Source organism: Echiichthys vipera, assembly GCF_963691815.1.
Source record: "Echiichthys vipera genome assembly, chromosome: 19".
Classification (NCBI taxonomy): Eukaryota; Metazoa; Chordata; class Actinopteri; order Perciformes; family Trachinidae; genus Echiichthys; species Echiichthys vipera.
Genome location: NC_139844.1, coordinates 13,934,469 through 13,960,446, shown reverse-complemented (window position 1 = coordinate 13,960,446; position 25,978 = coordinate 13,934,469). Strand labels below are relative to the sequence as shown.

Sequence of the window (25,978 nt, the reverse complement as noted above, 5' to 3'; positions counted from 1 at the left end):
GTGAGGGAGGAACTCTCTATCTGCATCTTTTATTGCTAAGTTCAGCATTTCTCTGCCAGCTGTAGCTGCTTATGTGTGTGTGTGTGTGTGTGTGTGTGTGTGTGTGTGTGTGTGTGTGTGTGTGTGTGTGTGTGTGTGTGTGTGTGTGTGTGTGTGTGTGTGTGTGTGTGTGTGTGGGTGCTTTTAACAGCTTTTATTTGGTGCTTTATTTCGTGGTCTTCATTGGTGAAAATGGCAATGGCTTGTGGGAAAAGATACATATTGCTGTATACATAAATACAAAATACACACAGAGATTCACACTCATGTGGGTTTCCTCTGGTTGTGACCATTTCCTCCAACAACAAAAACTATGTATGCTTTAAATGTTAGGAACAGCCCAGGTCAATGCCTTTGACAGAGGCACTGCCCACAGGACTGGAGCTTATTGCAGGGCTATACTCAGCCCACCCAAAATTTACAGACATGACTTAAAAAAGCACAACTTTAAAAATCAAAACCTGTTAAACACACACCATATAAAATGGTATTTACAAACGAAAGCAGGTATTTTGTTAGACAGCTCTTCATTTGTGTTTAATATATAACTTACCTCTATAATTATGTCAGGTTGTGAGGTGACTCTAATGGCTCTTTGTTCTTGTTGGTCTATAGTATAAGACACAGTGTAGACCACACTGCCTCCATAGGCCGAAAGCTGAAGACAGACAGAGACAGAGAAACAGTGATGATTAAATGTATACCATTTTCAAAATAACAAACATAAATAAAAATAGAATAATGGCAAATTATTGACATGATTAAAGATACCACAAGAGACCATTACATGATAGTTAACAGTAAAATGTAGTGTAACAGAAGCATACATAGAGAAGTGTAGACAGGGTCGGCAAACTGACTCAGTGATGTTAGTTACACAGCAACATCTCTCTAAAGTTTGCTAAAAGTAATCACTAATCTAGTCACCATAAGCTACTGGTCATACCACACCAAGTAAGGCTGTAGCAGCAAATTCCTCAAGTGTATTGAACTAATCAAGGGTGTGTTTTATTGGAAGTACAGTATGTGTTGTGTATTCTTTCAAAGGTCTCACTTTAAAGGAGAGTGCATCAATATTTTTGCATGTTATTCCACTGATCTAGAGGTTGATATGGCATCTTTAACTAGTGCGGAAATAAAATAAAGACAAAGTCAATGAATCAGAAGGAGAAAACAGAAATTGTTTGCAAGGCCACACATGCAGTCACACAATATATTAAATGTAGAGCAAATAGCAGTCACACAATGGGAGCAAAGCCAGGCCACCTGTGCAAACTCCAAAGGATTTGGCCCACACAGCGTATTTTACAGATGTGTCTTGTTTTTACGACCCCTCCGAACATAATTCTCCATGCACAATAGCCTACTGCATGAAATGAGCTCCTGTTTGTTTTTGTAGATAGCTTGTGATATGAATGTGACAAAAACATTGTTTAGGACATACTGTATGTAAAGGCAGCAGCACTACGGCACCAACTACTTCAACAGTAACACCAACACAACAACTACTTGTACTAACAACAGTGTTTGCCAAAAAATATATTTTAAAATGTTTAAAAGGAAGGGAGAATAAGAATATGAAACAATCTCTGTTGTCTTGTGTGTTTCGGTGCGGTGTTTCTGTCGAGTCCGCAGGAGGAACTTTAGCTGGGGAAAACGCTGCGTCGGCATGATCTTGAAATTTATTATTCTGCTCCAACCTGAACAGTAATGGGTGGGAGAGTGGGATAATAATGCCACCATAAAAACAGAGAGAGGGGGACATTGAGGAAGAGAAGAGAAGAATGAAGAAATAGAGACAGAAAGCAGAAAGATAGAGGGGGATGAAGAGAGAGAGAGAGAGAGAGAGAGAGAGAGAGAGAGAGAGAGAGAGAGAGAGAGAGAGAGAGAGAGAGAGAGAGAGAGAGAGAGAGAGAGAGAGAGAGAGAGAGAGAGAGAGAGAGGTGGGCTTAATGCCTCTATAAACCTCCTCCATTCTACATCATTACTCTTGGTTCTTAAACCGGGAGGAGGAATCACCCATTTCACAGCCGACTGAAAATACACACACACACACATACACACTACAGCGCGCACTGTGGAGTACTTGGGGGGACGTTTTATTGACTAACACTTATTCTCCATCTAACCCCATTTGCTGATTTGGACTCCAGAAGACAGTAAAATCATGGTTTTAAACCCACACTACACTACGCTGCTCGACCTCCTTTCCCATTAGCTCATCTGTACTCCAGAATGGACTCTGCATTCGCATGTAAGTCTCTTATACAGAAAAAAGAGGTTTGTATTTTCAGTTTATGTCATTTTTCTAACGTTTTATTTTGTAGTCACGTTGTCACTTCCTGCTCTCGTGTTTTCCCACCTTAGTTGATAACCTTCCCCGCCAGGGTTTACATGAACAGTTTTTTACCAGTATCACATGCATTTGTTGGACAGATTAAATAATCCACGGCCAAAATGTCAGGTGGGAAATATGCCTAGTCAATAAATTGATTAATGTATTAATAACGTTATGTAACTGTTTTACCTACCTTAAAATTACAGCTTCATAATCATTTTGATACTACACTGACTTGTAATAGGGAGACTGGTGCCTCTCTCATTTTCATTCTGGCGAGCGGGAGAAGTGCATAATGCTTTACGGCACTAGTCACACAACACCAATGATGTCGGTGAAACTGTATCATATTTCATGAATAAAATGTTTCACTGGCATCGCGATCCCATTAGGTAGAAGCGGTTTAAGATGATGGGTGGACCGATGGAAACACAGATGGATGTTTCTCGATTTTTTTCCCTCTGATGTCCTCCAGCTGCTCTGCCTCAACTACCGGTGGGTTTCCTGATGGTGATGGTGAATGCTAAAGTTAAGGCTGACAGCTAACCGCTGCTAACTGCATTGTCGCATTCAGCTTGTTAAAGCTAGAAAAGCTTTTCCTGTGTATTCACAAGAACACCTTTCACAGATGGAACTTTTACATCTTAGTGTAAGAATCTCTATCCACTTTGCACACCATAGTTCAGCTATTTACATCCTTTGAAATTACATTTCTCAGAAAACTGATTTTCCACTCAACCTGGACAACAATCAAAGCTTTTGTCATGGCAACTTGATGACCCATCTCTACCTTTGGGGGATAGGAAATACAATAAATACAACAAAGCAAAGAGAAAAGAGCAACAGAATAGCACAGCAGGAGAGGGTAATTATGGGAGGAGGGGAATTATGGGGAGTAGAAACGAAGGCACAATAAACACTCAGCTACAATAGACATCAGGCGCATCCCCCTGAGAGCTCCATAAGCCTATTATTAACTCTAACAGTGGCCAGAATGAGAAGGCCAAGACATAATCCCCTCTGTCAAAACCTTATCAAATCCCTAGCTCAATCTTCATTAAAGAACATTTTGTCATGGCCATGAGTGTATCAATTCATACAAGTCATTCAGCTTAATATGTGGGGGGTAAAGAAAGCAATATAATCCCATATCACAAAGGGAATATTTACTGAAGGAAATGAGAAAGTACTGAACTAAATAAGTTGTTGCAATGGGAGTTTTAGTGGTCCTGTAATACTTACAGGGTTTTTGTATGCTGAGATGCAAATGTACAAAACAATCCTCGACCTAAAATTATGATTGAAGGTGAAAAGAAAGAAACTGGTAATAAGAATTGATAAAGAAGGAGGAGATGGCAGGACAGTAGGAGAGACACAAAACAAGGATAAAAGGAGAGGAAAGCAGAAAGGAGAGAAAAAGGGGGCAGTTAAAGTTATGAGATTCGATTTGCTGCCTATGCTAAGGAGTGGGTTTGGCATGGAGCGAGAAGAGGTGTGAAAATGAGTCACCATCGACCTCAGTCCTCCTCCAGGGTTCCCACCAGAGCCCTGATGTAACATGACTTTTCCAAAAATGTTAATAACCAAGTCAGTGCATTTTAATGAACTACAAGTGTTAGTCCGTCCTGATTTTAATGCTGTTGTTATTCCAGAAAGGTCACGTTTCTGCTACACTTTCTGCGGAGAACATCATTTTATAGAAAAAATGTGTGAAAAAAAATTGGAAAATATATTCTGGCATGTTTTGGTGAAAAGACACATTCCTCACATCCACAGAAACACTGTATCTAAATTAGCTTGTTTTTGGGTGGTGCATTTACGCTTTTATATTATATGTAACAGCTATCAGACGGATAACAAGAGACTTACAAACCAAGCATGTAAATTAATTTACTGACCAGCTTCACAGAGTCTAAGCCGACAACATGTTTACTGACACCTTGGAAATTTCATCGACAGTTGTTTTTATCCTGAACTCTCCAGAAATAACTAACTAAAATACGTCTAAACCATAATATGATTACTCTTAAGAAAAATGTAATACATTAGACAGAAGTAGCTGTTCTGGAGCTTTCGATCATCCTGTTTGCCCAGTTGTCATGAAATTGTAGATGGTCAAATTTCCATTTTACTCCTTGGCATATTAAAGGCAATTTTCAGGTTAATACTTTTTGGGGTATCTATTAGAACATATTACATGCTTTAATGTTAAAAAAAAACATTATTTTTCTCATACTTTCTGAATGTACCTGTATTCCCCCTCTGTCTGAAACGCTCCTGTCTCTTTAATCCCCCCTTTGTAAAAAAGTCCAGTCTGCTCTGATTGGTCAGTCTTCCACATCTGCGGTCTCGCTGTCTCTGTACAGCATTGCAGCTGGGAAATGACTGTAGCGGCACTTTCTATCTATATACAGTGTAGTATATTCTGACATCATAACTGTACAGAAGTCCTGACAGCTTGTTTAAAGGCACAGTTTCTGCATACAGGCTGTGTGCATTTCTCTGTGAATTGAGCATTTTGTAATTTTGACAGCGTTTATACAACCTGCTTTAAAATTTTAAAAACAGTCACTGAAATCACATTTTTAACAATATGGGGCCTTTAAGGACTCCTCGTCCATGGTGGCTTAAAAGTTTAATCTCAAAGACTTTGCGATAAGATTGTTGTGCTGATTGTTTTAGGTGTAAAAGAAAAGTAAATATATATATAGCTAAACAGAAACAAATGATTGCAGGTGGTAATGATATTACTTAAAGCCATTAGTATGCAATTTTCTTCTGTTCTTACCACATGCAACATTCTTCACAGAAATGTGTTTGGCAATCTGCATTTGTGGGCCTGTTTGCTGTCAATTCTACAGTACAAAAGCAACTGACGGTCTCTTCAGGAGATTGGGCAGAGAGAGAGGGGGACAAAGGAAATCATCCTTCAGGAAATGAAAACCAGATTGTCACAAAAGCTTCAGAAAACAAACTCCCCTAAATTGACACACACACACACACACACAAACACAAACATCTGGGTCGCCTTTGGTTGTGCAATTGGTATCAGCAGCTTTCACTCTGTTTATCTACCGGTCTCACACATACACACACACACACACATACACACACACACACACACACACACACACTCACACACACACACACACGCACACACACACACACACACACGCACACACACACACATACACACACACACGCACACACACACACACACACACACACACGCACACACACACACACACGCACACACACACACACACACACACACACACACACACACACACACACACACACACACACACACACACGCACACACACACACACATAGTGTTGTTCCTAGCAGTAGGGTCCAATTGGCTCCAGATGGACCAATAGAAAGTGAAATACTTAACGAGATACAACTAAACGGATCTTCTGTATGTGTGAGTGATATATGTTGAAAAAAAGTCCTTCTTAAAATAAAAAGGAAAAATAAAAATCCAGTCACTATTAGAGCTGGGGTATGTTCCAAACACTGTCTTGTTTGGCTCTATTTATTCCAGGAGAGTCTCTGTGCAGAATAGCTTTTTCCGTTGTGCTGCCTCATGTCTGTTGGTGGGAGATGGCAAATTGTGCATTCAGACCTTCCCCCGGTGTAGAGGGACACTGTGTCCATGGATTTGTTTGCTACCCATGGCATCCATCTATCCATGTAAACTTTTTCACTCATTGTACTTCAAACATCACTTAAAGAACATCATGGTTCACGATAAAAGGGGTCCCTTCTGCAGGTTTTTGAAGAAGCTTATAGCCTCCTACAAGTAAGTAGAAGGCACTAGTTGATCTACGGTCATTTTTAAGTGTCTTTAAGGCATAATCCATAAGAATTGAGATTCTTTGTTTGAGGCGAGCCTCTTCTTTCAGAGCCCTCCATTTTTTTTATCAACACTATGTGTGTATTTTTTTTTTTGCTCATTTGTAAACTTTATTGAAACACATTCACCTCTCTACTTTAGATCCGTCCCCTATATGTTACCAATCCATACATACACATGTTCCTATAACCTTTCTGCCCTTACTTTGAGCCTGACTCAGAAGTTGGAAGTTCTATATTTCCCATTACAAGTGAACGCAGCATAACCGGCAGTGAGGAGCTGAACCTAGCAGACCAGCCACTGTCAGCAGGGTCACTAGCATGGCGGCGTATTTACATTTAGAGAGGGAATGTTGCCACAGACACGGTTACAGGAATTCTAGGCAAAAAGGCAAGTAGAAGTGCTTTAATTAGTGGATCATATGATCAATCACCATTGTTTTAGCTCCCTCTTTGATGGATAGGAACTTAACAGACAATTAACTAGATGAAAATCTTACAGATTACATCTTTAAAGTATAATTATTTGAGAATGATCTCTTGAGGTTCAGAGGGTGTGTAAAACGGATTATCTCAACCGTACAATGTATTGGGGAAATGAGGCCCTGACTTTTTTAAACCAAGTAAAGCTCTGGAGTGTTTTTTTTAGTGGTTTTCTGGTGGTTGGTTGTAAGTTAATTTAGTATTCCTCTTCAGTTTCCCTGGACTGTGAGAGTGTCTTGGCAGCTGTGGGGTGGTCCTACTGCCATGTTAAAGGTACTTGCTTCTCCATGCCTCTAGAACGGGGCTATTCAATTGGCTGCCCCTGGGCCGGATCCGGCCCGCGAGGGAATATTTCCTGGCCCTTTGAGTAGAAGCCTATGTGAAAAAGTAATTAATGACCGCTGTCCTCTCCCCTATCTATCTCAGTGCGTCACATGCCAGTGCCCTGGGAGACTAGTTGCTCACACTAGTTGGCCACAACGCTCTGCACGCTCCTATGTGGATTTCTGAATCCTCTTTGCAGAAGCTCGCCAAGCTCCGCTCTGTTGTTGTTGTAATCATTTCAGACTGGTTAAATCACCAACCACCACAGGTTGAAACAGAATAGCGTCAATTCACCAGTGAATGGACAGAAGCATTAGTTTATAATTGCCAGTGTGAAGCCGGTGTTTACTCTGCAACCAGTGTATATATAGGTGTGTAAAGATGATAAGTTGATAAGGCATTTTAATAAAAATCATGCTAACTTCAACACCACTTTTCCACTGAAGTGTAAAAAATACTCTGCATTTACGTTACGTTCATTTTTTCAAGTTTTTAATGAATAAACTAACTTTTCACATGTGCTTGTAAGCCTGGTAAAGTAACTAGAAACTGAAGTAATCAGATAAATGTAGTGGAGTAAAAAGTAGTATCAATATTTCCCACTGATTTGTATTGGAGTCAAAGTTTAAAGTAGCATGAAAAGAAAATAATCAAGTAAAGGACAGGAGCCTCAAACGTGTACTTAAGTACAATAATTGAGTGAAAACCTCTGGTTGACTGGTATTCTAATTTAACAAGGATTGTTTTTTGACAAGGTTGTTGCACTTTGAGTTGGCCTGTCACTACTATTTACATTGATAAAATAAAGATAATATATGCACTCCTGTGTCGCTGTTTTGTTTTATAATTTCCATTAATGTGATGCTCATATATCCAGCCCCTCCTTTTGAATCATTTTCGTCAACCAGCCCCAATTCCAAATGAATTGAATAACCCTGCTCTAGAACAACCCAGGGCCAAGGGGTCCTCTGTTGTTGTTTGCAGTGTATTTGGTCGGGGGTCAGTCAGAGTGTAAGGACCCTGAGTGGGTGCTAGCAGATCAGGAATAGGGTGGATCAGTCGTCAGTTGGTCGTTTGAGGTGCTCTGCATGGGGTTTGCCCTCAGATCAAGGTTTGGGGTTACAGGCCTGATGCGGTCTTTTAAAGGGATGGGGGTTTGCAAGGGGAGGAGGACTGCTGATGTTTTTGATTAGGCTCAGAGACACATATGCATACTTCGAAGAAGAAGTAGGACCGTGACGCGATAATGATCCCTTAGCAGGACTGTAATTCTGTTTGCACATCTCATCCAGGAAGATGACTAACAACAGCTCACTCATTTGCTTCCAGTCTCTTAGACTCAGAGAGAGACAATCAATTATGGTTCTGCACTACCACGGCTCACTGACTCTTGAAAGTCAACTGCAGAAGCCTGTTGTGTATCAGATTTGAAGTAACAATGGCAAAATGACATCCAATATTCAATACAGTCCGTGCAGATCTACCTCTGAGGCTGGGATCAGACTTATGTGGTATGGTAGCATCAACTGTAAGTAATGCTAACTGTGCGATTATAAACACCACCAGCCTCTATCAGCCTCCACTCACTCCCTTAACCAGGTTGGATTTGTCAGGACATTAGATTGATTACTTCAAAGTGTATTGAAAGCTTTATGGTACAAACATCAGTGAATCAGGATTGCAATTATCATTTATACAAACACCGTGCTATTGATTGATAACTTCACGCATCTTGACAGATAACTCCAATGCGTTTTATTGCACTGAAGAAAACGCAACAGAAAGTAACTTTGTTGATAAGAAATATAGTCTTAATTCTAATTTCAAGACACATGCACTACATTTTGTTTAACATTATGTTTTTAGAATGGAAACATCAGTGAATCAGGATTGCAATTATCATTTATGTTGTATTACTGGAAAAAACAAACAAATGATTATTTTTTCTAAGCCATGATCCTGTATGGAGCTTATTGCACACTTTCCAGGAAAACAAATGCGTGTGACACAAAATTATTTGGTTGATGAAGACTGGAACAAATCCACTGTGATTGATGTAAAGGCCCCTTTTCAGCCATGTAAGTGAAAAAAACAGTCACACGGTCACAGCTTAGGTGCTTAGTAAAATAAAACTGTGAGCATAGATATTTCACAAACACTTTTGAGACAGATTTCATTCATCACAGCTATGAGGTGTCATCTTGTATGACCACGGTGAAACCGGAGCATTTTTCTACATTCTTTTCTGCCTCAGGTTTGCACCTGTAGTAGGTTTCCCTCTTAACAGATTATTATTTTGTAAAAATCCTTCCTCACAGGACAATACAGAGGGCAAGACAGACATGAAAAATGGTTGGAGAAAGTTGAGGCCGTGTTATAGAAGGAGTTCGGATGAAATGTACCACAAGCTGAGCTTTGTGTTTGTGTGTCTGTCAAGTCCCAACAAATGTTGAGCTTTCTTTCATCAGCTGTCGGCAAAGGATGTGTCACCTCTATCCATCTTCATCCATCATCCGCTTTATCTCCCTGCTTCAACCTCCCAGTACTCACTCTCTCTCTCTCTGTCTCTCTCTCTCTCTCTCTCTCTCTCTTTCTCTCTCTCTTTCTCTCTCTCTCTCTCCATCTATGTCTATCGAAACCATGAGCATTTCTTGTTTTGAGCCTTTTATCTGACTGCAGATCTGTTAGTAAATCTGGGTACATGATGGATACAAGGCGGTTAGGATTTGACTACTTAGAAGTCACTGATAGCTGATATTTCCTTTGGATATGTAACATCTTTACTTCTGACCAATTTACTGCTCGAAAATTTCCCCAAAACACAGAATTTTTTGTTTTTTTTCATTTGGACAGAGACACTAATAACCCCATATGAAACTTGAAACAATAAAATCGTCTGTTGGGACTTGGACCTGGAAAGCAGAGGGTGGTCAGTTCAAGTCCTGCACGGACCAAGCAAGGTACTGAACACCTAACTGCCACATAACTCCAACATCTGCATCGTATGTACAGGTCTTGTGCAGTGTTGGGTAATGTAAAATTATCTGGTTACATCACAGGATGACTGCATTTAAAAAGTAAGTAGTTACATAACAGAGATAAGTAACTCCTTAGAGTACTGTTGTGTTACCAATAATGAAAATTATTTGTGCATGTTGGTTATATTGTCCAGAGGATGTGCTTACGCTTTCCTTTGAATGAACTGACTCTACCTTCATTGAAAAGCGAGTCTACAGCTCAAAATCTGTAACTCTGCAGGCTGATAACATAAATGACAGACACAATATCCCCTTTACAGCTCTTTTTTATGCGGTGTCTCATTAAAATAAGACTAGACTTCCAACATTGTGACTTCATATTTTATCTGCACTGTCAAATAAACCGGAAACATTGCAGAAATGCTTTAATGATAGTAATGGCTATCCTTGTGAAAGAGCAGTCCCTGGACCTACACAAGCGATAAAATACCCAACGAGCAACAGAGGAACATGCTTCTAGACCAATGAGCATCCACAAAGCGCACCAATGGGCCAATGAGCATCTCTGGAATTAATGACACAGGAGGTCATGCATGAGATTTAAGAATGTTATCACACACATTTATAATCTTATTTAGCCACTGCTAGCTTATCATTACCAACACAGCCTGTCACTTCCAATGATACCAACTAACATGACAGACCACTGTGTGTGTGTGTGTGTGTGTGTGTGTGTGTGTGTGTGTGTGTGTGTGTGTGTGTGTGTGTGTGTGTGTGTGTGTGTGTGTGTGTGTGTGTGTGTGTGTGCGTGTGCGTGTGTGTGTGTGTGTGTGTATGAAGTTGCATAGTCAAGTCACATAGCATCCATCTCTGTAACACGATCAGAGATTGAAGCAAAGAATCGCTTTTTCATACAGTACTTGCACACTGCTCCTAGCAACACACACATACACCCCCACACACACAGACAAACACACACACACACACACACACACACACACACACACACACACACACACACACACACACACACACACACACACACACACACACACACACACACACACACACACACACAGTAGTAATTTGTTTGTTTCCCATGTTTGGAGGCATTCGGTTCTGCTCTGCTGTCCCTAATGCCTCCAAAACACATCATTATCTGACTTATATAGGCCTGGGAGTGTGTGTGTGAGTGTGTGTGTGTGTGTGCGTGCGTGTGTGTGTGTGTGTGTGTGCATGTGTGTGTGTGTGAAACTGTTTGCGTGTGCGAGTATGTGTTTGAATAAAAAGACGTGTTTCTGTTTGTGTGTGCGCCTGTGTTAGCGTGTGTTTGTGTGTGTGTGTGTGTGTGTGCTAACAGAAAAACAGTTGATTATCGAGTTCAACAGGCGAAACACTGTTTACCCTGAGAGACATAAAGCGAGCGAGAGAGACATGGAAAGAGAGGGAGAAGAAAGCTTGGGGGAAGTAGAGAGAGATGATTTAGGAACAGGGTGGTGAAAAATGGGAGTCCTGGAGAGACGGAGTGAGAGTTAGAGAAGCAGACCAATGAAAAGAAGCAGGGATGGAGGGATGGTTAGAGGGAGGGAGGGATAGAGGATCAGACAAAGAAGTGAGATGACAAGCTAGGCCTGCAGGGTGCAAAGTAATGAAATTCTGTGGTATATTCCTCTAAGCCATGACACCCAGACAAACATCACAGTCAGTCTGTTGTAGTAGGGCAACAACTCGACTTAAGAAACATGGACTGCAGCTATTTTCCAGCTGGAGTGATAAAGTCTAATCGTGGCCACAGAAAACCACAAACAGTCCACATTAGCAGGAGCGAAAGGAGGCTGGAAGGGAGGTGAACATCCCAGCAGGTTATTATTTCACCCGATTTACATCAAGCAGATACACTTTTAGATCATGAACTGGATTTCTTTATATATTCAAGCCTGTCCTAATGATGTAGCCTGATGTTGGCTTTGTCTTATCTGCCTGTCACCGTGGTTATTAGACTGTAAGATGGTAGGAACGGTAAATGTTGAGCTGGGGAACAGTCAGTGAGCAGTGCAGTGCTTGGAACAGTCAGATCATACTTTAGGTATATCATACTTAATTCAGGTTCATTCAGGTTGGAATGACATAGAAGAGAACTGCACAACTGATTTACTATTGTGACTTTAACCGGTCTGACTTAACTTCAGAATAATAAGGCACCTTATTCTTTTTTTTTAAAAATTGTTTACACCTGATATAGAACGTTCAAATCATGACAGTGTTTTGAATAAGCACATTAACAGGGAATGGAAGCAACAACAGCAACATCTATCCAGTCTAATACAGTCCAGCACAAAGTCTCTGGAAACATTAAATTGTGTTTAAGAAGATAATTGTTGTTAAAAGGTGTTTTTTTTTGTATATGCTGGGCGCTGTATTATATTAGTTTATCTGTTCATCCTGCATTCAATTCCATTTACAATGCAATGACAACATCTGCTAGCCACCAAAACCTTATTTTGACTTAATTATTTTTTGCTTTTTTGTACCGAATAACTAATACTGTAAAATACCCTTCATACTTTACCAAGTACAGATATAATCATAGGTGTAATTAACTGAGAGTTAAAAATTATTTGCTTTGTTTCCTCATATCCCCTAGTTGTTGGTGTGGGTCTTAACTGTGCAGGAAAATATACACAGGAAAACTCAGTGAAAGTAAAATTAGGCCAGTCAAAACGAAATGATGGGAGCTGTCGAGTACAGTACAAACACTAAATTCCCACTGAAAGTGAAGTGAAGAAGGACAGACGCCTGTGGCAAAGCAATTACGCTTTCTGATTCAGAGAAAATCTCTTTGTTATTTTGATTGCTGAGTGTATGAACTGTGTGCGTTTATGTATACGAGTGTCTGTCTGCATCTTGCCTTGTTTCCCAGGTATAGTCCAGGTGCGTTCCAGTAGTAGGAGGCGCCAAGATCATTCACAACGTCTGAGTGCCGGACGCTGAGATATGGAGGTGTCTGTCTGTGAACGGACCACACTCTTCCTCCTGTATCTCCAAGCAGATGCCAGCCTGTCAGAGTGGTCTCCTACAAATCAAGATTCAGGAAGAAGAAGATAAACCATTTTTGTTCTTATATTGACATGAGAAGGAGAAGAAGACTAAATTTGTGATTTGTTTCCGTAAACACTTATTTTTCAAGCTCAACAAGTAAAACTAAACTGATCAAAAAATATAACAGTATTTTGTTAAGGCAGTGCAAGTACACCATTTGCATTAAAATAACACGATTAGGATATTTTAAGGTCCCACCTGATCGAAATGAGAAGTTGCATCAACAAGAATGTAAAACTCAAATTATGTTCAAAGGTTTTGTACATGTCACATTTCATCCAGGGAGTCTTGCAACTGGCACCTTGAAAGAGTTTTTTTTAAACTCCTGATGGATTATGTGTGTGTGTGTGTGTGTGTGTGTGTGTGTGTGTGTGTGTGTGTGTGTGTGCGTGCGTGCGTGCGTGCGTGCGTGCGTGTGTGTGTGTGTGTGTCTGTGTGTGTCTGTGTGTGTGTGTGAGAAAGAGAGACAGCCAGACACACATCTGTCGTTGCAATTAACCTGACCTTGGCTTCCCCTTTTGAACACACACACACACACACACGCACACACACACACACACACACACACACACTATCGGTGTCTAAATCAGAGCTGTCATCCTGTCAGTGTTTCCTCTCCCCTCCTCTCCCACCTCGCCTGTCAGTCAAAAACTGTTTTCCTCTTTTCACCTCTCTCCTCCTTCTTGCCTCTTGTCTTGTCTCCACTCTTTGTCTTTCCACTCCTCTCTTCTTCTCCTTTTCTCTCACCTATTCTCCATCCACTCTCCTCAATGTGTATTTGGTAAAGATTTGTCTTTACTTGTCAACCTAATGCCCTACTGCTACTCACTAACGCACATTGGAGCAACATATGACTCAATTTTATTAAATTATTATTAACCGATGTGCTAGATTAATTTATCATTTTGCACCGTGTGTCAGATGTTCTGCACCTGAAGGGTATGTATCAATCTGGTGCACCAGTGTGGAACAGCAGTTTTCCTGTCATTGTAGAAACTGCTTTAGGTAAATAAGTACATGCAATTAAATGTGCATTCTGCCCGGTTAACTAAGTTTCATGAAATTTCTGAGGAAGTTTTGTGTTTGATATTGTCCACAAATAGAAATCAGGTGAATACTGACTAAAACTCCAAGGTCCAAAATGAACTTTCAATCTCAAACAGTGGACACAAAGAGAACAATAAGTTCATTTTCTGCTTGTAAATGTCTCTGTTTTTTGTAAATGCCTCTGTTTTAAGTCGGTAACTTTCTATGAAAAATACTTTTTTTTTCATACCTGCTGAAGCTGTCGATATATCCTGACAGAAAAAAAGTAAATAAATAAAAAATATTAAAAAGTAATGTATGTCTACCTCCACCTTCAGTTGCTGTCTGCTCTCAGAGCCGTCTCTGTGAGCTCCTTATGGCATCTGCTAAATGGTCTGCCATCCCACCACATCCGACAACAAACAACCACTCAGAGAAGAGAAGTCTTTGACGCAGTGTCAATGGCTGCTCTGAACTCTGATCAAACTGTAAAACTAGGCAGCGCTAATCAAATATCAATCAATATTCTGTTACTGCATTGCCTATTTCTCGCATAAAGTGTTCAGAAACGTATTTTAGTATACTGTGTAGCTGTAAAATGAGTTTGTGACCAAGACGAGCCAAAACCAAGCCCCACCCACCAGCAGACCGGCCAGACCAATTTTCTCATCCTACTGCTAAACTCCGTCAGAGAATCCTCAGCTCTGATTGGTTGATTAAAAAGAGGAATAACTAAAACTAACTAAAAAAAAAAGCACAGAATGAGCAAATCTGCTTATATGAATGTTATGTTTGCATAATCTATTTGTATCATGTATTTTTGATTGACCTAAAAACTTTACGACAATGTAAATACGTTAAACTCAGATAAAGAGGAGTCCTGATTGGCTGACAGTGAAGAAGTGTGCATGTTTAACATTGCCTACATTGTGATAGGTCCATGTGGAGGCAGAGCACTGACTGGACACGCCCATACAGGAGCACTTTTCGCAGCCACGTCGATTGTCGCCTTGGAGGTTATAGAATCCCAGTTTACAGCGGTCGCAGTTTTCTCCCTCCACATTTTCCTGCAGGTGAGAAAGACAGTAAGAGAGTGAGAGAAGAAAGATGCAGCAGAAGTTTATGAGCTGCCCTCAGAATGACAGTATGAGCACAAAGCATGTTGTTGCAGTGTTAATGTGGTGAAGATAATGATGACAGGGCTAGAAAGGTTAGCGCGGAGTACTTGTCATTATTTGTGCGCGTGTGTGAGTGTGTGCACCTTGCACACGCAGGGTGTTGTACATGGGTCATCATTGACGCTTCCTTCCACAGTGCAGTTACAGCGCTGGCAGGACGGGTAGCCCATATAGCCGACAGCACACCTGGAGACAAATTATTTTAATAACAATAATAAAGACAAGGGTGATGGGCATTATAGAGGCTTTTCTATCACCAGAAGGTCACAGAATTAAACGTTCTAACAATTGCTGCCTCTAGCTTGGTCAAACCGTCTCTGAGTCACACACTGAGAGGCAAACAGCTGACCTTGCACCACAGGAGACAATCATGTATGTACATTCTCAGAGGAAATGTATACTGTAAGTTTAGTATAAAAGAAGCAACCCCCTAATTAAAAGAGGAAGTGAGTTGAAGCAAAGGTTTATTAAAGGGAATTTTAAGAAGTGTTTTTTAAGACAATGCTTATGCGGCTGGCCTGATCTAAGGGCAGGTCATTAAAATGTTTTGGGGAAACGTTGTATCAGCTTTTAGATTAGATAAGATTAATGAATGAGGCCCACAGGGAAGTTGAGTCGTTGCAGTGGGGAAAGAAGATAATACAAACAAGCAAGTATAGTAATAAAAGATCAAAATAATACAACGAGTGATTAACTACTCAAGATGAAGCACCTTATTGACAGATTTACAGCTTTACAGCTTATTGTTGTTTGTCTTTTGCTTCACAGGTTGTGATTTTAACCTCAAGTTTGGAAATAAACAACCTTCCCTTAATGATATTAGGCTGTGTTCAGGTCCGTTAGAGATTAAAGTATGTAAAAAATGTTATCAAATAATATAGCCAAGCAATCAAATTGGCATTTATACCATGAGGTCTTTACATCGCGTCAGGTAAAAACCAAGTATTTTTTGTGTGTGTGTGTGTGTGTGTGTGTGTGTGTGTGTGTGTGTGTGTGTGTGTGTGTGTGTGTGTGTGTGTGTGTGTGTGTGATAATGAATATTATCAAAGATCTTAATGTAAACTTTTTGGCAATTTCCAAACACTAATTGGAAGAGACAACAGCTGAAAGGTTCTGCTCACCTGTCACAGGGTGTCTGTGTCTTTTTCTATGTGTGTGTGTGTGTGTGTGTGTGTGTGTACGTGTGCGTATGTGTCTCTCACCTGTCACATCGCAGACCCCCAAAACCCTCCTTACACCAGCATGACCCTGCTGGCTGAACTGTCAATCAAACACACACAAAGACACATGAACATTTTCTCTTGAAAAAAACAATGGTGGAAATGAAACAGAATGGGTATCTCTTTGAAGTGGCTGCACCTAAAATAGCTCCTCTTTGGAGACATAAAAACAGTGAAACTACAAAGGAGGAGTAAATCTATCTCTAATATAAATAGTTGTTCTGTTCTGACAAAGACAGTTTTCAATAACAGAAGCTTCTGCGCACACAGCTGAACTGGACTAACCCCAGCCCCACAGGAAATAAAGCTGGACTGATTGGAAGAAATGTTGGAAATTCATTAAAATGTGTGTTTGTTTTCACTGAAAACCTTCGTATGTGTGTCTACTATTTCCAACATACAGTACAACCTATATAATACAACAATAAGACTGGTACACATAAAGAAAGATTAAAAAGTATATTTGCATACAGGGTGTAGCCTGGCTTGAATCTGCGACGCATGATTGGCTGATAGAACCACGTGAGTCACATGAGCAGGGAATGCAGGGGCTGTCCTCCTCAGCGCTCACCTGGCCCGATTAAGAAAACAATCACGACAAAAGTCACTTAATCATAACGGATTTCCAATTAGGCACCGGTGCATGCATATGTGACGTACCGCAGTGGGTCTGTAGAATCCAGCAACGCATGTCTGACAGTTGATTCCAGCTGTGTTGTCACGGCAACCAATGCAGACTCCTCCCCCTCTGTTTTGACCTTGAATGTTCAGGCTGAGTGACAGGTCTGCTGCTGTCTGATTAAAATAGCACTCCTCTGCTTTACCATGGCAGTTACACTCTGAAAACACAGACACACAAAAAAAGTTGTTGCTGTAGTATTGTATTGTTTGAGTCCTGCCCCCTGCCTTCTCTACCCAAATAAAATTCAATCCATTTACTTCTTCTACATACTGCAGATTTTTACAAAAACATCAAACCCTGTTTTAAAGACAGTACCCTGAGGCTCGCACACTGACCATGAACAGTGTGTTATCTCCACAGTCCAGAGAGGTAATGTGGGTTTTGCTTGTCCTCACCATTTTTCACAGTGTGCTTGTGAGTAGGGAGCCTAGCATTAGCCCTGTTTTCTACTCCCTGAGCTTAGCATTTAAATTCACAAATAAAAGCAAAGTGTTGTTCTGCGTTGTGACTGTGGACTTGATTTATAAGGTTTACAGAACAAGGATGACAGGGATCTGATCCAGGATGGCTAGTTTGAGTAGTAGATCCATTAATTTTATTTAATAAGGCTTATAGCACTATGAGGCTACAGTATGTTGACAGGGTTCACAGTTTTCTTTGGTGAAATAACAGTGGTGAAAATCTGTGGAAATGCCACTTTTATCTCCAAAACATTTCAGGGCCGTTCTCCAGGTCTGCTGCAGACCTGGCAGTGCTGACCTGTAAAACTGTGCAGTGCTGCTGGGCTTCCTCCTTATGTTGCACTAGGCCCCCTTTTGGACACTAAGTTCTAGGGTTTTACCCAAATTCATTCCTGTTTTCATTTTTATATACATATAATGTTAAGAAGCGATCTGAAAATCCATTGGCATGAGTTTCAGTGATGATTTGTACCACATTAACATAATCAAATGTGACCCGCCACATATTTTGAAACTTCTGGTGGCAGTTTGCCCTGGGTAAAGCGATTCAGGACAGCTGTATTTCTACTGTGGCAGTGTGGCCCCGACCGACTCTAGATCAACTTGGACAGGCCCGGGGTGAAGCTTGCAGCCTTGAGCTTTAAAGCCCCCAATTCGCCTAGACCTCTCTGCTTTCCAGGGCTGTTCACTTGATGCTCACTGCACCCTCACATCCTGCAAGGAGGGAGGCTGTCAACCGAGGCAGACTGTCCTCACTGCGTCCAGGGTTTTCAGTGATGACAGCCACTTTAAACAAGGAGCCATGCATTGTGGGTGTGACTTTTTTTGCAGTGTCATCCCCATCGATATCTATAGACCACGTGTGGGCAACACTGTTCAGTGCGCTGGCCCTCCTAGAATATAAAAATATAATGTAATGCACACTGACAGACAAAACATGGCTCGACGAATGATTTGACTCCTCAACTTTCAGGGGGTAGCCCTAATAAGTTCCCATCAAGATGACTAACTTCACATAGGAGTTGCTATCCCCTGTATTAGATCACTTTTTACAATCATTCTGAACCAGGCTGGTGCATTAACAACTTCAACCTCTGTAAGGACTGGAGGAGTTATTCAGTGCTGAGACGCTCTAGTCCTGAATGGGCTGAATCTGTCATGGTTGGTTCCTTTACTTTACTATCGTGCCAGTCAGGACCTTTGATGTCTTATCCCCTCAGTCTTATTGTGTCAGTGTCAAGGCAGAATAAGCCGTTATCAGGCCACAAATACTACAGAGCCTGATAGAAGGTGTAGCCTGTGTGAAATAAAATGAAGATTACATGTTGTAACCTTAGTTTTATGATGACAGGTGGAAGCCTCTATCCTCATCGCTCTGCTGCTACATAGTAGATGAAGGTTAATGGATGCAAAGGTGACTTTTGATGGCTTTATACAGCCCCATATCGAAGACTGATCATGATCGTCTGGCAAGAATACACATTTCAGTGAGCTCCTTAACAGTTCAACTCTGTAAAGCCTGTGTTCATATAAACTGTAGCAGTGATGCAGGCATATTATCAACTAACATGTGGTGTGTGCGTACATTTTCTAAGTTACAATAAACAGGGCGTCTAGAGTACCATAAGAACTCTGGAAGAACAAATTACAAGAAGGGAAAGTTTAAAAAGTGACTGTTGGTTTCGGTAGGTTGTGTGTAATTTGTCGTCGTGTTGTGTTTTTTCTTACTCTCGCAGACATGTCGAGTGAGGAAGGTTCCCGCCATCCAGGGCTGCTGGTGGTAACCAGGGCAACAACGATCACAGCTCTCCCCGCATGTGTTGTGTTCACATTCACAGCTAAACTTCTACACACACGCCACACACAGATTCACACACAAATACATGAAGAAGAAAAAAGGAGGCTGTCAATTAAACAATTAAACAGACATGAGCAACTGTGTTAAATTAACGTCTGCTGGCTGGAAGCTGATTTTAATGAGAAAGCTAAACATGTTAATAATCTGAGTCATCTTCAAATTTGAATTCTAGTGTGCCCGCAATCTGTCGCAAAACTGCAAAATATCGTAATCTCAAAGTGTTGGGCCTTGGCTTGACATTAATTTACATAATTCCTGCATACAATTGAAGTGATGCTCTGCAAATTTTATGTCATCAACCAGCTCTCTTTAACTTTGCGAAATACTTTCTGATATAATTTAAAGTGACTTTCATTTCATTACAGTGAACTTTCATTTGGTGTTGATTCTTGCGGCCCCAATGTTTCCATTACAGTAGCATTGCATACAGTAGCCCACTAAGTCATGGTTCTGGTCCTCCCGTGCCTTCCTTCCCTTCAGCGGGCCAAACCAGAAGCCTTGGGGCTCCAGCAGCGTGGGGGCAATGTTGGCTCCCAGAGAGCGGGCAGTGAGCTCCAGGTACTGCAGCTGCCTACGGACCATGCAGCGAGGCAGCAGGTTCACGTTTGTTTTTTCTCTTTCCATTTCTGGTGAACCTGCACGTCGTGAATCACGGGGAAATCGCACCCTGTGACAGGCATTAAGAATGACTAGGCACAAATAGCCAATAATTGTGCTGATGGTTGTGTTTGCTAATGTAGGTCATATAGAAGCATATTGAGACATATAGACATATCTCACATATTGAGACTATTAAAAACATCTTGTAGTAAATTCAATACTCTGCATGTGTAACCACAACTTGTGATGTCAGGGTGCTACAGACCACACCATGTACCTTAGTATACTTATCACGGCAATAGGGTGAGAACTTCTGGAGAATTTCATCTGTTTTAATGTCAGAAACAAACAGGAGTCTGGGTTGGTTTTAATTTTAAAACAGAAAAATTGATTGTGATTCCAAACTGAGATTTTTAATTGGGTGACTCAGTGGAAATGGAGAGCTGCAAACAGGTAATTACCAATATGCATGACCTATCGAACAACTATCAAACAACTATGTATTCACAGGAGAGCCAACAGCCATAAAATAACTTGGTTCTCTTTCCAGATTGTCAGTCAGTAGCAAATGGGTTGACTATTCCTCTCCCAGGAGATAAATACATTCAAAACTAAACACAGTCAAAGCAGAATGTAGAAGGACATTTGCCAACTTCGAGGTTCAGTAATTCAATTTGGGACTTTCTGTAAATTGGTTGATGTGAAGAGGGTGCCAGATTTAACTGAGAGGAGAGCAGCACAGCACCTTAGTGAGAGCCAAGTTTGGATTTGTTGGCACAAGTGAATTTGCCCCTTTTATCTGAGACACAATGCTACAGCTCTTGCTTCAGGCTGCTTTTGTACAGAGCATGCATCTGAACAAATGTGCAGTAGACGATCATCAACAAATCATCTCTCACAGGTCTCCACCTTTTCTGCTTTCTGAACGTCTGCCCGAGACTTTACTGCATGGATGGATGAACTTGTATCAAAGGGAGGGAGCTAAATGTTTTGTGGGCACATAGGGCTAGAATACATCTCTACATATAGGCCTTATAGATTATATGTAACTACAGGAATTATATACTAACAAGTATAAACGCGTTTGAAAATATGCGGTTGTAAATAAAAATGATTATTCTGCTGGACCACATACTACCGTATATCCACCCACTGAGGTCTTGCGTTTGAAGCCTCAAACCATACTACTGTACATATGTTTGCAATTTAACAGTCCCAGGAATTGGCTAATTTTAGTCCATGACTCTATGGCAAGAACATATTCCTACCACCTACCAAGTTGCAAAGACTACAAACTTACTTGAGATTCTATCCTAGCTAATAATCAATTGACTGAAATGATCTCTGTCCATTGGACCACTTTTGTGACCCTGTGGCAACAAGACGAGGCTGTTGTTCACTCATGACAGACTAATATGGACACTTCTGCAGGCACACACGTAGTCTGTTTGGCTGTCTAAAGCTACACTACAGCTCTGATTACTACCTGCTGTTGAAACACGTTATGTCAAATCTCATAAGAAAAATTGTATGATGAAGATAATGTATTCTGTGGGACTAAATAAGCTTTTGCTTCTCCCACTTTCCCTTTCAGACATGTGAATTGCGCGATTTAAACTAAGATAATGTGTGATGATGATTGATCTAACTGACATGCCTGAAATAAACAAATAAATAAAGAAAGATTGAGGGTCAAAAAGTTTAGTGACTTTATATACGTGGGTTTAAGTGACAAACAAATGTTTGAGTATGTGTTCACCAATCCAGACCTTTTTAAGGCAACAATTTTAAAAAGAAACATACGTTTGACACTAAATCAAATGGAAAAAATGTCCATGTATGAATTATTACTTTAAGAGCATGTTTGAAATTACCCATTATACTAAAATGTTATGTAACATAAGAAAAAAAACTGACTGCATGGAAGTTTGAAAGTGTTATACTGTAATATGTATTGGGAAATGATTTGCGAAATTTGATTGGTATGTGATTGGATCATTTAAGCTGCCCTAATATACAGGTACATAGAGTATATCAGCCAATAAACACATGCTCAAAGACATTTGATTTCTTTACTTTGTTGAGTAAAGTAAAGTAAAAATACCTCTTTCATACGACCTTTAGAGATGGAAAGAAGAGAGAAAAGAAGAAACTGGAGCCATTTACACGTCAATGACATCACTTATTGTCAATGACATCATCACAGAAGGACCAGACAACAGTGTCACATCTGAGTTAGTCTCCATGGTTCTGCCTTAGGACATGTAAAGGGCACAAACTGTGTGTGTGTGTGTGTGTGTGTGTGTGTGTGTGTGTGTGTGTGTGTGTGTGTGTGTGTGTGTGTGTGTGTGTGTGTGTGGGCGAGAGAGAGAAAGATCAGGTGTCTTGTATCAAACACTCTGCTGTTTGAAGTGACACGAGAGACAACACTTCACTGTGTCACCTGTGTCCCTGCAGACAGACACACACACACACACACAAAAACACACACACACACACACACACACACACACACACACACACACACACACACACACACACACACACACACACACACACACACACACACACACACACACAAACACACACACACGCACACACACACACACACACACCACAAGTTGGATACATGGCGGTATGCTGGTGCCTGAGGGTGCTCTTTGCTTCTGTTCAACAGTACAGAGGAGCTCCATTACCCCGGTGGTATTAAGTGGACTAGGAGAAACAGAGAGTTAAGTGTTTTACCTTTGTAACAGTGTCGAGGGGACAAGCTTTGGCGTGGCCGTAACAGATGCACATCCCTCCGACTGAAATGTCCTTAATGGAATAATAGTACTGAAAAGAGAGAGAGTGAAAACCTGATAATGAGTACAACAGTGTTAATGAGCATTGTAGCAGCTTAAAAGGCAAATGTAGATTAAACTCTTTTCACACATGCGCCCGAAATTATTTAGACATTACGTAGGAGCTGTATGTGAGAACCCAAATGTCTAAATCAGTTGGATCGCACATCAAAGAGATTTTACCCTGCCGGCTCCCCATTACAGTGTATGTAATGTCCGATTGATGTGATTGATCCTATGTGTAAGAATTCACAGAAGTGGGCGTGTCAAAAAGAATATCCGACTGTGTCGGAGGAGTGACTTACACAAAGACAGAGAGAGACACAAGATCAAGGAAGTTCTGTCAGTAAGAGCCGACATTGAAATTACATTCAGCGAACCGCAAGAAACTCAGCTGTTAATGACCAAATTACAAACCAGCTTTGTGACCGTGTCGTGTTCTGCCTCCTGCATGTTCTACCCAAGAGGCAGTAAGTGTTTCCAGTAAGTGAGACACGGAGAAGCTCCTGTTGTGTGCTGCACGTGTGAAAGGGAAACTTCACTCCTCAGACACTGTTCATCTGAGAAAAGGAAAAACTGTGGTCTTATATCTCAGTGGTAATTACCCGTAAAAAAGGATATCCTGACCTAACATATCCTTGATGGTGTGCCTAACACCAGATCTGTTGATGTGTCGAACAGCAGTACTTTTAAATGGTAACTGGCTGCATATATATACTTTGTTTTTACCCCTAGCACTTTACAATTCACCCAGTTACACACACACAGATGGCAGCATGCGCTCATGCAAGTTGATGGTGCTGACCATCGGGAGCAATTTGGGGCTCAGTGTCCAAGGACACACGCAAAGCGGGGGATCAGCCCGCACTCCCTCCAGAATTACAGCTGCTCACAGTCTGCACAATCACCAACCTTTCCATCTTCATTGGGCTCCACTTCTTGACTCACAAATTAGTTTTGTGATTCGCAAATACTGTGGTGAAGTGAGGTGAAATACTTTTCTACACGCTTGCTCAAGTAAACTCTGTCCCACTTTTTTCTTCTTCAGCATCATCATGTTATTAACAATTATTAATTGATACGTCAATAATTCAGCAAATAGGGAAAAAATGAACTTTGCAACTAATGTAAAAATATTTATATTCAATCTATATCTGACAGTGTCTAGTCAAGGTTAATTTTGGATTATTGTTACATTATCTGCTGTTATTCACATTTCACTTTACTTGTATGGTTACAATAAAGTTCCTGTCCATTTCAATGTTTTAGCTGTAAAAATCCAGTCAATCAGATTGTGAAGTGTTGTTACTTCTGAATGAATATGAATTTGAATAAGAAACAATGTAATAAACATTAAACTCTCTGAGTTCTATTGATGACCATTACCAAAACACATACAAGAAGTATATAAAATAAATAATAAAATATGACAAAGTAAGAAGGATAGCTATACAGTTTAATCTGCATTTATTGGTTCAAAGTCACTGCTAAGACTAAGTATATTGTAACATTGAGTCATATTTATGATTAAATATCTGATTATTATATGAGTTAATCAAACACATGTAATAATAAGATTTGGTAATAAATGCAAATATTAGTAGTATCTTGGTATCTTTTATGAATGACTACTGTTTGTTATTCCTTCAAACATTACTTTGAGATAAAGTAAGAGAAGTCCTGACTTTGAGGTACCATAAGTAAAGAATTATGAGATAACTTTTTACCTAGTTGTCATTTTCCTGGCAGATATTTATCAATTCCAAAAGAAAAAGGGTTTTGAACCTCACCCGTCTCGTCACGATGGCGTCAACATCTTTCGGGTCACGGAGTGTCAGAGTCATGAGGTCGGCGTTCAGTGTTCTGATTCGCTGAAACACCAACCTGATGTAGCGGGCAGAGGTGAAGTTCAGCAGGGTCGGGGAGGGGTCTTCTGCACTGGGCCGACCATTGATCAAAGATGTGTGGATCTATATACAGAGACAGGTAAGTACTGACATGAAACAGCAGAGTTGAACTGAGACTGTTCTGCTGAGACAAGCATTAAAAGTGCTTTTAGTTTCTCACAGTGGCAGATGGTGGAGGGCGTGATCACCTTTTCAGTAAAGCCAAAGAGACAACAAATATAAACAGATCGGAAGAAGGAGGAGGATGTATAGCAACAATCTGTGCTATTTAATTTCCTAAATTTTAAAAACACATGCATAGGCAAATAAAGTCAAGACTTTGAAATCTAGGCTACAAATAGTCTCAACCATGGTGTTATTTGTTTTCACTAGTTGTATGGAGCAGCTTGATTTGATAGCATAGTGCCACCAGTGCATATACATGTAAAAAAGAAGTAGATGGTGACTATCACTGGAAACTTTAAAGGGATACAGAGCAGTTAAAGAGTACACATAAGAACAGATAATTCATTTCAAATTCCTCTGTTACTGCAGATACATACAATTTATCTTCGGGCACACATGCACACAGCCGACAGTGGACCGACTTTAACAAAAATGTAATTTACCGCAAGACAGTTTTTAGCTTTCTTCTACAATGTGAAAGTCAATCACTGTTCAGAAGACCTCAACATGCCCACCTAAGAATTTTTCTTTTTCATTATTATTGCTGGTGGAGCAGTTCTGCGTCAATATCAGAAGCAAAGAAAAAAACACATCAAACATCAACACAGTTAGGGCTGACCCCTTTTAACAGCTACTAATCTAGTTGAACGCAAATAAAATTACAAAAGTTAAACAAGTTTGATAATGGAAATTAAGGCATACCTTCCAACACACAAAGTTCGAGCTCCTTTACACATTACAATGCACAGTACGCTTAATTTCCAACCGAGTCTGCAGAATGCGTTGTCCTGCCTTACTGCCTGCGCTCACTCGGCCTCTGCCCTTCACTCCGACACTGGATGAAACTAGAATGTTTTGTATGTTATAATCAGTGGTTTAGGTTGCAAGAAGTACCACTGATGCTGCCTCTTGGGATGT

General features: G+C 40.5%; 1 protein-coding gene across 1 annotated transcript in view; it reads right to left on the bottom strand.

Annotated features, from left to right (window-relative positions):
- lama2 (laminin, alpha 2) overlaps positions 1 to 25,978 on the bottom strand; it is a 191,723-nt gene that overhangs the window by 112,238 nt on the left and 53,507 nt on the right. Inside the window, exons 6-15 of the mRNA XM_083934459.1 lie at positions 24,779 to 24,958; positions 22,891 to 22,980; positions 19,416 to 19,533; positions 17,205 to 17,383; positions 17,016 to 17,115; positions 16,527 to 16,584; positions 15,408 to 15,510; positions 15,073 to 15,213; positions 12,930 to 13,094; positions 593 to 697 (exon numbers count right to left, since the gene is read on the bottom strand). Coding sequence (XP_083790585.1) covers positions 593 to 697; positions 12,930 to 13,094; positions 15,073 to 15,213; positions 15,408 to 15,510; positions 16,527 to 16,584; positions 17,016 to 17,115; positions 17,205 to 17,383; positions 19,416 to 19,533; positions 22,891 to 22,980; positions 24,779 to 24,958 — 1,239 coding nt within the window. The remainder of the gene's footprint in view (positions 1 to 592; positions 698 to 12,929; positions 13,095 to 15,072; positions 15,214 to 15,407; positions 15,511 to 16,526; positions 16,585 to 17,015; positions 17,116 to 17,204; positions 17,384 to 19,415; positions 19,534 to 22,890; positions 22,981 to 24,778; positions 24,959 to 25,978) is intronic.